Raw genomic sequence first — 13,962 nt, 5'->3', positions numbered from 1 at the left:
ATGATATTTTTATTTTGTTTTTTTTGTACTATAAATAGATACCATATATAAACATCGATTTAAAGGTAATAGTAACTATGTGTTACATACTCAGCCTTTTGTATTCTTAAAAAACGATATTGTTGATAGTTTTGTTATACCCATTTGGGAATTGTGGCTGATATCAAGTATTTTTGTTTTCAGAAATTTATTTTATGAAGCTGGGTACCAAGAAATTTTTAACTCTTACTCAATTATAAGATGTTATAAATGACACTAATTTTAAACTTCCCCCTGATAATTTTGATGTTGTTCAGATATTAAAGACATTAGAAGAAACATATTAGAAGATAGCTGTCCCAAAGATTATAGATTCTACCTGTACATCATCAAATGATAATCAGCCGGAAAAATGAAAGATTACCCATGAAGGATCATATCAATCACTTATTTTGTATTTGCTGTCTTTTTCTATAAATAACATATGATTGTTATAGAAAAGACAGCAAATACAAAATAAGTGATTGATATGATCGTTTATGGGTAATCTTTCATTTTTCCGACAAACGTATGAAAGCAACTAATGTCAAGAATCGACAAACAAATTCAACTTAATAAAAAATAAGGCATGACATTGCAAAAACCTTTAGTAGAAATGATAAAATTGAGAATGTTCGATTACAAAAAAGCAGTGACTGAAAGGAAAGTCGCCTGAAGTTTTTGAAAGTATGTTTAATGAAGAAGTAAATACTAATGTAGTATAATATAGTAAAAGAAAGTGTCACATATGCTGTCCTTTTTACTTTGTCAACAGATTGTTTATTTGTTTTTTTAGGATTTTTAATGCTTACTGGATATCATTCATTATCACAGGGGCAATGGATCGCTGTGAAGAGTTGTAAGAATTGGCATTGTAAGTTGTAAGTAAATGTTTTTCTAGAAACAGTTATTTAGAAATAAAAAATTTATCATTTCAATGATAATTTAGAGCTCCTCCCTACTAAGAGAACAGACCCCGATTTCAGAATATATCCACTGATACATCTTATGAACCAACGATATATCAAATGAAGTTGTTTAAAAAATATGAGTATTAATGAGACAATGAGTAGGTACTGTAGTCATTATTATTTCATTAATTCTTTGGAGGAAAGCCAAATCGATTTGGATTTAAACAATGGACAATGTCCTGTCCAGAAACGAGATACTGTTATCACACTGAGCATTACAAGGCCTGGGAGCCAGAACAAATCGTGTAAACCAGGGCTTCCCAAACTGTCCGACGCGATGCACTGGGGCGTCGCGGCAGGTTCGTCACCTGTCGATGCGACCGAGTTGAGTGAACGCAGTGCGCATTTTGATATACATCGCGAGCGGGTTATTGACTATTTTATGAATGAATATTATTTAAAAAAAATGAAAACGAAGTGAAAACTCAGACGAGAGCAGTAATGTACCTTTATGTAAATGGAAGAAATGTAGGAAATATGACGATCAGTATTTGATTTGCGGATTTACCTGCATTGCTAAAGGGATATGTAGAACTTCCTCAACGTGTTGTTTGTCACAAAGTTTTGTCAGCGGAAAGTGTGCTTCCTTATAAATTTAAATGTCATTCGAAATCAACTCACAGTCATTTACAAAGTAAGCCGAGATACTTTTTTGTAATAAAATTGCGAAAACTAAAACATCAGTCCAGGGCTTTGATTTCGAGAGCATCAACTCCTACCATAACATTGCTCGTCCCCTACACAGTATATTGCTAAAAAGAATTCTTTTTAAGCAATATACTGTGTCCCCTATATGGTAGGAGAATGGCCACCGTGTTGCCAAATGTAAGAAACCACACACGATTGCAGAGGAACTGATCTTACTTGCAGCGCGGTTGATATTATATCAGTGATAATTGGAGATTAAAGGCAGCTAAAGAAATAAAAAATTTACATCTTTCAAACAATACCATTAAGTCGCCTTATTCACGACATGGCAGAAGATATTGATGTGCAAATTATGGGGAAAGCTATGTAAAGAATTGGGTGCCGAGTATACCTCCTTAATTTATTATTGCAATTCTCGTTGGTTGTCTAAAAGTAATTTACTCGCACGTGCATAGGAATTAAGGAACGAATTTTACAAATATCTACAGATATAATCACATAATAAGACGCAAAACGTTATTAATTTAGATTTTATAATAAAATTAATAACATATCCCTGTGACAAATTTAAAAAATTAAGTGATCTTAAGCCATTGCTTGGAAACAATACTCATATCCTGCAATTGGCAGATAAAATTACTGGGTTTCAGAAGAAGTTGCTCTTAAAGAAGAGAAAATTAGAAGATAGAAGATACAAGAAAAATCGATAGAAATCCTAGATCCCTTTTAAAAATAATGCTTGTACGGCACTTCCTACCGTTAAGCGAAGAGCAAACACTTTAAAAAATATTTTCCCGATAATCTGGAGCTAAAAAGAAAAGAAAATAAAAATATAGAATACATCGCGTATCCTATAGACCTGGAAAGGACAAAAAGGGTAGTGCTCAGAGGTTTAGGAGCCAAAACTGACGTCGAAACCATCCACCAAGCATTGGAGGATCAAGACATAGACGTCATAAGAGTGACTAGCATGATCTCGAAAAGAGACAAAAAGCCAATGCCGATGTTCTACGTCACGATCAAAGAATCAGATGACCAGAAAATAAAGAACATAAACAACCTATGTTACATGAAAGTGTACATAGAAGACGAGTATAAAAACAAAAAAGAGATCATGCAGTGCTACAACTGCCAGGGTTTCTTCCATGGTTCGAAGGCTTGTCACTGCGGTTCGAAATGTGTAAAATGTGGAGAAAACCACAAGTCAGGAGACTGCGAAAAGGATAGAAACACTCCCCCAAAGTGCGCTAATTGCAACGAGGCTCACACGGCAAACTACAGAGGGTGCAAAAAAGTACCTAAAAGAAAGCCAACACAACAACAACAGGCAACAAATAGGAATACACAAAGTATTCCTACAAAACAAAACGTAAGTTACGCCCAAATGGCCAAAAAGAACAATAATGTGGAACAGGAGGCAAATATAAACACAAACGTGCTGAATGAAAAACTAATTGCTACCTTCCAGGAGCAAATAAACCACGTCTCAACAATGTTTGAGAAATTAACAACCGTTATGAGCGCCTTGAGCAGTTTCGGGACAAACCAATAATGCCAGTACAATTGGACGATCTACAAATAGGATCATGGAATTCTGGCGGATTGAGACAAAAAATTAACGATCTGGATGAGTTTACCAACAGGCTCAATCTAGACGTTGTAGCCTTACAAGAGACTCATCTTACGGAAAGGGTGAAAACCAAATTTCCGGGTTACAGCGTCTACAGGAATGACCATAGATCACGTTCTGGAGGCACGGCCATTATGGTGAAAAAAGGAATAGAACACCAATCAATACCTACACCAGGTGGTCTGGTCACTATGGAAGCCACCATAGTTCGGATCATTACGGCCAACGACACGCTGAAGATTGTCTCAGCTTATGTCCGACCGAATGAACCGATCCAGGGCGAGGATCTGGACGCCATTCTTGATACAGAAGAACCAACCGTCATAATTGGTGACCTAAATGCGAGATCGCCCAATTGGTTTGACAGAACTAGTAATAGAAACGGGAGACTCTTGTGTGAATATCTGGAAAACCAAATAAATACAGTTGTCACAGGTCCTATGGAGCCCACATGCTTCCATGGAGGGGACAGACTACCTACCTATTTGGACATTGCAATTCTTCATAACGTGGGACAACAACACGATATAATCTCACTCAATGAAGGAGACTCCAACCACAACCTAATCGTGCTAACTCTAGGCGCCGTAGAAACAAACTACGTGCAGCCATACAAGAAAAAGAGGATAAGCTGGCCCAACTTCAAACGTATCGTCTCTGAAACAATAGGAATAGTTCCTGACATCAACAACAAACGGGAACTAGAAGAGTATGTGTTGAAATTCGAAAGAACCATACAAAATACGCTGGAAACCAGCACAAAAGAAGAAACCTCAACAACACCCAGAGGAAGGTTCAGAGACATCAGCAACGAATTAAAAACTCTTATAAGAGAGAAAAACAGACAGCGAAGAAGGGCAAACAGGACTAGGAACATAGAAGATAAAAGAATTGCCAATGAACTAAATAGGGAGGTTAAAAAACAGCTGGAAATCCACAGAAATAACAGCTGGGACGACTTCATCCAACAGCTAGACCCTAATAAATCAGGTTTCTGGAAGCTTTCTAAAGTCTTGCGAAAGGATAAAAAGCCAATACCCACCTTACATGGGGAAAACGGCCTAGTTTATTCTGAACAAGACAAAGCGGAGGTCATGAAAGATACACTAGAAAGAGGATGCAGAAACAACTACCATCCCGATGAAGATCCAGACTTCGAAGACGAAGTAGAAAGAAGGAGCAGACGTCTAAAGAGAAGTAGAGGCGACATAGCTCTCAGGCATACCACCCCCGAGTAAATCCAGCAGTTTATCAAAATGACCAACGCTAAGAAGGCTCCAGGCCCAGATAACATCACAAACAGGGCCTTAAAAAATCTGCCACTGAAAGCAATCGTTCATCTAACGAACATAATCAATCATATCATAAGATTAAGATACTTTCCTGACAGGTGGAAGGAGGCCCATGTTATAATGATAGAGAAACCGGGTAAAGACGGAATTTTTCCACAGAACTACCGACCCATTAGCCTACTATCATCAGTAAGCAAAATTGCTGAGCGAGTCATCTTGGCAAGATTAAGAGAAGAATCTGAGGCAACGGATGCAATTCCTGAAGCGCAGTTTGGATTTAGGAGCAATCACTCCTGCGAACTGCAAATACTAAGATTGACAGAGTACATCACTAAGGGGTATAATGAAAGAAAATATACAGCAACCGCCTTCTTAGATGTCAGTAAAGCCTTTGACAGAGTATGGCACGACGGATTGCTGTATAAAATGAACGAAATGGGGTACAGTGAAGCGATGACATGTCTCCTCTCCTCGTACCTAGCCAACAGAAGATTCAGAGTTCGAATAGGGCCCACCCTATCCGAAGTCGGAATCATGGAGGCTGGAGTGCCACAGGGAGCCGTGCTGTCGCCTTACCTGTACACCATATACACTTCAGATACCCCTGGTGGTGATCAACATACTATGCTCAGCCTTTACGCCGATGACACTGCTATAGCTGCTAGCAGCATAAATCCTGATCTGGCCACTAGATACTTGCAAACGGCACTAGACCATTTGCAATCTTGGTGTGTTACGTGGAAAATTGCCGTCAACCCGGACAAAACTCAGGCAGTCATGTACAAAAGACGGCACGGAATCCCCAACAGGGAACTATCTATCTTCGATACTCCGGTCGAATGGCAAGACGACGCCAAATATCTCGGAGTAACGCTAGATAAACGTCTCACCTTTACTAAACACATAAACAGAACAGTTCAAAAGGCAAAAATCCTTAAAAGTCAACTCTCCTCGCTTATAGGGAGGAAAAGTAATCTGAGGTTCAAAACGAAAATAAGAATGGCAAATGCCATCATTCTGCCAACCCTCACATACGCCTCAGCAGCGTGGGGGCATGCATGTGAAACAAACAGAAAGAAAATCCAAACTGTACAGAACTACATGATCAGAGAGGCTCTTAAAATTCCTAAATATGTGCCACTAAGGTACGTATATAGGGATTCGCAGCAAAAGAGCGTCCTGAACATGATGGTCGAACATGCATATGAGCTTTTTGAAAACCTCAGAAACCATCCGAACCGTTCGCTAAGAGAGTTGACAAACTACGATCCTAATATAAGGACAGTACATAGACGGCCAAAACAACAGCTGGCTGGATACAGCTAATTGAACGTAAAGAAAGATATTCACATGAGAAGCCCTAATCTATGGCTTAGCAGATTTGGCCCATAAAAACACAAAAACACAAAAAAAAATCAAAAAAAACAAAAAAGAGCTTAGCTCACCAAAAAAAAACCCTAAATCCCATCCCAATCCCCCAATTTTTTTTTTTTTTTTTTTTTTCACTAACCAGTTAAAAACAAAACCAAAAAACCCAAAAACATATACACGGGATGTGTGAGAGCATTATACACTTGGGAATGCACATCCCACCCACCCATTAAAACCCCTACCCCTATTATTATTTCACCCAAAAACCCACTAACAAAAATCTGTATAGGCCAATAAAGTAAAATCAATAAACAGGACAAAATCCTAATAAGTAAAGCCACAAGGCTGAGGCCCCTCAGGCACGCCCCTAAGGAAAAAGACCCTTCAGGAATAGCCCTTCAGGACTAAGTTGCCACAGGCAACTCGCGAAAACTGAGCATCGAGGTCGTGTGCGACAAGCACGGGCTCGATGGCCAGGCCTATCGATCGCCCAGTCGGCAAGGAGACCAAAACTTGTTTTGCCAAATTGACGACTGTGTGACCGAGCACACAACAACCGAACAGGGGGCCGACAGTTTGCTGTCGACCCCCTGATCGGACACACATTTTTTTAGGGTCACAGAGCCCAAAGTAAAGCCATAGTAAACTCAGTAAAGTAAATAGGGAGAAAAGCTACACTAAGCTACCCCTACAGATAGGTGGCCTAACCACAAGTCATGGAAAACGGAGGGTGTTTCTTTTCCCAAATCGCCCGACGTAACAGTTCAAGCCTCCTCTGCGTATGTCAGACGTAGAGGAGGGGTGGTGGAAAAACCTGGGGGTCAGATAGGTACCGAGCCAAAATGACTTGCTCTTTTGGAACGAGACCGGTCTGATCTTCGGACATGGGGGTCCCACTGTCTAGCAGTGGTACACTCATGTTCCATAGGGGTTGGGATGAACTCATGTGTGTGTGTGTGTGTGAATCTGGAGCAATATGACTGGCAATAAAACTCCTTTACAGTCGCCCGCACCATCGACAATTTCAACAGAGGAAGAAGAACAACGAATATATTTGTCCTGTGGTTCCAGTCCAAGGGTAAAGACACACACAGCTGTTTTAACCGAAGCGTTTAATGCGTCGATAGCTTCGTGTAAAACAGACACAGAGTTTCTAACCGAAACGTTTAACGAGTCTATAGTGATTTTATTAAACACAATTTGTGCAGAGTTCGATAGGGTTTTCGAGATAAACGGTGTATTGTATTTATCAGTATTGTACATGCGTTGGAAATTTTACAAGAAGAAACAACAAAAACGTAGAATGTGGATACGTCCAATTATCAAAGAAAGGGAACAAAAAGAGCATTTTCTTACTTTGTTTGCTGAAGTACAACGAGACGACGAAAAATTTTTTAACGCTACTGGGATGTCGCGAGATAGTTTTGATGAGTTGCTCACAATTTGCCAAGAAAGTCTAACCGAGAGAGATACACGTATGAAAAAATCAAAAACACCGGAGGAAAAATTCAAAAATCGAGACAAAAATGCGCGCGCGCGTGTGTACAGAGCTATCAAAACACAATAAACACCCCAAGCCTCTCGTTTTTAAAACAGATGCGATTCTATAATAGACATTTACCACCAACCGACTCTGTTTTAGAACCGCTTTGAGAAACGAGGCAGTCAGAACCGCTGTGTATGTTTTACACCATTATAATTCAATGCATGATGCAACGACTCGGGCACCGATACACTTCGGTTAAAACCGATGTGTGTGTCTTTACCCTAAAGCTTATTCTGATTTTCTAATAAAACTATAAATGTCCAAATAGTGTTTTCTGATAACCTGTTACTAGTCAAACACTAAAATTGGTAAGTATTTTGGAGGGTCGGGTTGAGGGGTCTCGTAAAAAAATGGCAAAGTCCCAAGTGCGTCAGAGTATAAGTTTGGGAAGCCGAGTCTAAACAAATGTTCTATAAAATCAGACAATGAATTCAAAAAGGAATTTTGCAGCAGTTTAGAATAGATTTGATGTAAATAACATATTTTGTGTAGTCTGGAAAGACAAAAAGTGTGTTAAAATTAAAAAAAAATGTATCTAGATGGGTCCGTGGGAAATTGTCTGTCTCCCATCGGACGCGTCCCCAGATCGTGGATAGGGAAATGCCCTAACCGGTCATAGGACCGGTGGGTAGTTATGAAATAAAAATACCAACCGCGAACCAAAACAGACTAAGGTATGGCAACCCTAACAGAAAAGTCCCTAGCCCTTCAGGTTGGGGGTTGGACTAGAGGCTGATAACCTCTTCCTGTAAAAAAAATATGTTACGGAACCTCAGGAACTATTAGCTGGATAGCACTCACGACGACTCTGCAAACGAACAATGGAACTGAGATTAGAAATATGGAATACCCGAACCCTGTACCGAACTGGAGCACTCACATCTTTGCTAGACATAGTAAACACATACAAAGTAGATGTTTTAGCACTGCCGGAAATGCGGTGGACGGGAACTGGCACTCTTGACAAGAGAACCCATTCCATATATTATAGTAGCAATGAAAACCAACACATAGATGGGGTGGGATTTATTGTAAACCCAAAAACCAAAGGCCTAATTATTGACTTTAAAGCCAATCAAACAATGTGCTATTTGTGCTTGAAAGGGAAATTCTTTAATTTACAGTTTGATCAATGCACATGCCCCAACTGATGATAAACCAGAGGAAATAAAAGAACAGTTCTTCGAAGACCTAGAGCAAGCCTACAGGAGATTTCCCAGAAATGACATTAAGATTGTATTAGGTGACATGAATGCAAGAATAGCCTACACAACATCAGTAGCGATAATGGATTACGACTGTTAAACTTAGCAGCAGCACTCAATATGACAGTCGCCAGCACCTATTTTAAACACAAGAAGATACACAAGGCAACCTTGGCCTCTCCTGATGGAAGAACAACGAGTTAGATTGATCACATGATGTCAAAGTAGATCAACACTTTTGCATAAGTTTGGACTGAAATGTTAACAAATACAAAATAAGAATTCACGGGCAAAATGTATTTTCATAATTTTACAAACATTACAGACATAACTGTTGTAAATGCTTACGTGGTATATTGCCTTGCTAATAACCGCATACCATTATTCGACTTAAGACGATTAAAAAAAGCTTGAAAACTGGTTATCAAAATGATAAAACAAGATTCAATACCACATTACTTAAAAAGAACTTTAGAAAAAAAGCAAAGGAAATGCGCAGTGTGCAAAACAAACGTTATAAAAGAATGTGACAAATGTAATGCCGGGTTACATGGAAACGGAATACCCAAATAAATAAGTGTTAATTGTATAAAATATTCTATAAAACACAACAAACATTTTAATAACAAAATATAATTTAAATATAATTAAGTTTTATGCATATACACAAATTTTCCCATTAAAATTAAAAAAAAATTTGGCAGTCAATGAGCTAATCAACTGATTCGTATGTCGGTATATAATAGCTACATTTCATTAAAAACATTTCAAGTAAACACACTGACACTTTCAAAATGTCAAGCTTTAAATGTCAAACCAAAATGAACGTTTATATGAATTTCACATCAAATTTTCTTTGAAAGGTGACATTTAAAACCCATTTTTTGTTAAAATTGTTTAAATTGTTTTAAACAAATTTTTATTAAAAGTCTTTCAAACATTTAACAACATATATATATATATATATATATATATATATATATATATATATATATATATATATATATATATATATATATATATATATATAGCATAGGATAAAGAATAAATACTTACACCGAGGGATCTGATACGCAATGAGCTGCTGTAAGTACATATCTGTCATTTATAACAGATCCTCCACATCTAAAGTCAATTATACCATCTGAAAATATAAAACAAGCAGTATTAAAATGAATTTAAAAACAACTATAAAATGAGTAAAATATCCCGTAAATTTTTTTAAAATATACTAATTTACATTTATTTAATGACACTACAAATATAACATTTACACTATTTTTATGGCGATTCACCAAATTCTTGTGCGCTGGATGTTCCCCTGAAAAAACTGTATTTTTAAATCATTAAGTTTACACAGATAAACGATACATATTTATAGTTTATTCATAAATCCGTAAATGGAAAAAAAATAAAAAGGAAAAAATGGACTACAGTATCGAATATTATACAGTATCGGCAAAACTTTAAGGTATAAATGAATGGACACAAAATAGAAAAAAAGAATGGAATAACCACATAAGCAGAAAGGAGGAGACCCGTGTCTCCTCCTTCGAGAAACACAATTTTAAAAAATGTTCAGGGAGAACGACTCGTGCTCCTTACGGCTATGGAAAATAGATTAAGACCGATTATCAGACCTATTAAGTATACATAAAATTGTTTATAAAAATAGGTCAAGCCATTTGGAAGAAGTATGGCAACTAACTCTTTGATACTAATATGGCAATTAAAAATAGGGGTTAGTAATATTAGGGTGAAAATTAAGGGATCTATGTACTCTTTAACACACATCATAAAAAAATAGAAGTAAAAAATTTTGTTTAAAAACTAAAAAAAAATGTTTGGAGTGCAACACATTAGCAATTAGGGATATCAAAAATATATTACCACCAATTATTAGATCTACCTAATATACCTACATGGAAAATTTTATAAAAATCATTCATCCCGTTTCGGATGAGTATGGCAACTAACTCTGTGACACTAGTATGGCTATTAACCAATAGGGGTTGGTGATAGAAGGTTGAAAATTATTATAATTAATTATTTTTTTTTAATGCCACATCCGAAAAAAATAAAAATAAAAATTTTTGTCCAAAAAATAAAAAAAATGTTTGGAGTGAACCACTCTTACCCTAGAGCGGCAATAAAAATGGATTACGACCTATTCTGAGACCTACCGAATATATATGCAAAATTTCGTAAATGCAGCTCCAGTCATTTCGGAGAAGTATGTCAATTAACTCTGTGATACTAATATGGCTATTAAGAAATATGAGTTAGTAATAGAGGTGTTGGTAATTTTTTACACAAAACCTTCCCCTGATAATAACAAACACAACAAAAAAAGAATTATCTAATTTGGTGCAGTCGTTCTGAAGTGATGCCCGTAAACATTTTGGCGATTCATTTCTATTAATATAGATTATAAGTTTGCTCACCTGAACTATTATAAAATATTAACGCCATCCATGGATATTCATTCAATCCAGCAGTCTGTCCATTAGTAATCCTCGAACCTGTGCTGACAACTCCACAAATATTTTGGGGTAGCAAACGGTAGTTATAGTGTTTTGTTAGAGAATCAGAAAATCTATCAGATACGTGCGTGGAAAACGGAGATACCGTTTTATATTCTGTTGTGGTCTCTGGAGGAATAGTAGTAGGCCTACTACAACACACATAGGGAGTATTTCCTTTAAAACCACATTGATTTTCTCTGATGGCACTTATTACATTTCTGGGTCGAGGTATTGGATTATTATTCAGAAGATCGTTAAAAAATGGACATTGTCTGATAGGCATGCACAAGTCTCCTTTTGAAGCTGTGCAAGTAATTGTTGGAAAATCTGAAAATAAAATGTTACAAGTCAATAAAAAAAAACTTAAAATTAATATAAATTTATTTTTATTATAAAAAGAAATTAGCAGAGGCAATTAGAAAAATAAGAATAGAAAATTTAACAAACAATACTGACAGTAACAGAAAAGAATACAGAGAATTCAGGAGAACTATGAAGAGAACATGCAAAACAAAAAAAGAAAATACAATGAAAACAAACACAAAGAAAAATTAAAAAAAAAAGTAAATAAGATCCTTTTACCAGGAAACAAGAAAATGAAAAGAGGATATCAGAAAAATAACCCATTCATGAAGAATAATGATTGGATATTGATAAATTAACCAGGGGATACAATGAGAAATGGGAAAACTTACTTTACACAACTGTTAAACAATAACGAAGAAGAGAGGGAAACAATCCATAAAATTGTAGATAATCACATAGTGGTAGAAATGCCTACAAAGGAAGAAATAGAAAAAGAAATAAAGGGACTAAAAAACAATAAAAGCCCAGGAAAGGAATAACGGAAATATCGGAAGAAATTATAAAAGTATGAGGGAAAGGGCTGCATAAAGACATACATAATCTGATAAAAAGCATATGGGAAACAGAAAAAATGCCAAGAGAGTGGGTTATAGCAAAAATATGCAAAATACATAAAAGAGATGGCAAAATGAGATATGAAAACTATAGAGGCATCGCGTTGCTAGAAGTAGTTAACACAATCTTGAGAGTGATCATATTGGGCGAATAATAATCAAGATAGTGGGCGAATATCTGGCAGAATTTAGAATCAACTATAGTAGAAAGCCTCAATTTAGAATAGTGATTTCATAGTTTAAACGCCGAATATCCTCAAATTTAAATGTACACAGCGGCCCTCGAAAAACTGCCTGTTTTCTCGATTGCAGTTTGCGTTTCCTCATAAGAAATTACAGAATATATAAAGTAGTATATTTATTTGTGCTTCTCTATAGTAGACTTGACCAGAAGTTGTCGTACAGTGTAGCCAATTGTTGTTCACAAGTAGTAATTATGGTCATACAAAACCTGTATTCTTCCAGGCAGCGATTATTACCGTCATATACATACAAAAAAACATGATTTTTTCAATGGTAAAACTTAAGCACAAAATTGTAATGAAATAAATTTTATTTATATTTTCCGTTTCGTTACATATTTAAATTTATAAAATAAAAATCGATATTTTAAAACATTATTTTTCAATCGTTTGGCAATGTTGGAATTAGCGAGGAAATTCCGTTTTACAATTCGGAACCAAACATGCCCTAAAACTAGTTTTTATTATTTTTTCGTCGAAGAAATGGTTAATTTACATTGGCGTTTCGCATTGGCGTTTGTGAGTATATTTTTATGTGATAAGTTTGTAAACTTATTGTTGTCAATACTGTTTTAACAATACTGTATTGTAGTATTGATAAAACGTGTTATTGATAATAAGAGTATTATAGTTTGTCGTTTTATAGTCAATTTTTAGTTATATTCTTATACAGAATTGTAGAAATTATTGTATATATAGTATATACACAGATTATTGAAATACAATGGACGAAAAACCGAGTTGTTCCAAGAGAAGACAGAAAATTCTGATGTTGATTCCAAAAATGAAAAGCTGCAAAAGAGACGGAAAATGTTAACGTCCGAAGAGAAGGTAATGATACGAAACGTTTATGAAGGAATTGTCGGCAGAAAAATGGCATTAAATGTTAGCCAAGCGGTCGACATTTGTAGCAGTTTAACAAAAGTATCCGTATCCATCGGAAAATAAAAAGCAAGAAAAAGGTAAAACTAGAGGTAGGAAAAGCATTGTTTTCGATGACGAGACAAGGAATATTATACATCGAAAAATTAATTCATTTTATTTTCGGAGTGAAATTCCAACACTGAAAAAAATTTCTCAAGAGCTCGAAAACGATGACTCTTTACCCAAGATATCTCGTAGGGTCTTAATCAGAACCATGCGCGAAATGAACTTTCGATATGTAAAACGCAACAGAAAAAGTATGCTATTAGAAAAAAATGAAATTATTCTGTGGAGAAGAAAATATTTAGAAGAAATACGAAAAATTCGCAGTACTGGACGCAAAATATATTATTTGGATGAAACCTGGATTAACGAAGGTCATACAGTTAAAAAAGTTTGGCAACATTTAAATGTCAAAAGTAAACGCGAAGCACTTATAGAAGGCTGGTCTACAGGATTAAAAGCTCCATCAGGAAAGGGACGGCGTTTAATCATTACCCATATAGGAAGTGATACAGGGTTCCTTGATGATGGTTTGCTTCAATTTGAGTCGAAAAAAACAGGTGATTTTCATAAAAAAATTACTTCGAAGAATCAATGCTCAAAATTCAACTACTTGACATTGCACGGTTAAGGAAAAGTGAATATCTTAAATATGTTGTGGATGAAA

The 13,962-nt window shown here is 36.0% G+C and overlaps 1 protein-coding gene across 1 annotated transcript in view; it reads right to left on the bottom strand.

Moving 5' to 3' along the window:
* The window catches only part of LOC140443423 (venom peptide isomerase heavy chain-like), a 33,853-nt gene that overhangs the window by 9,764 nt on the left and 10,127 nt on the right, over positions 1-13,962 (bottom strand). Inside the window, exons 2-3 of the mRNA XM_072534676.1 lie at positions 11,126-11,533; positions 9,738-9,825 (exon numbers count right to left, since the gene is read on the bottom strand). Of these exons, the coding sequence (XP_072390777.1) occupies positions 9,738-9,825; positions 11,126-11,533 (496 nt within the window). The remainder of the gene's footprint in view (positions 1-9,737; positions 9,826-11,125; positions 11,534-13,962) is intronic.

The sequence above is a fragment of the Diabrotica undecimpunctata genome, chromosome 6, assembly GCF_040954645.1.
Source record: "Diabrotica undecimpunctata isolate CICGRU chromosome 6, icDiaUnde3, whole genome shotgun sequence".
NCBI classification, from domain to species: domain Eukaryota; kingdom Metazoa; phylum Arthropoda; class Insecta; order Coleoptera; family Chrysomelidae; genus Diabrotica; species Diabrotica undecimpunctata.
Note: the sequence above shows the minus strand (reverse complement) of the source record. Positions and strands in the feature narration are given on the sequence as shown.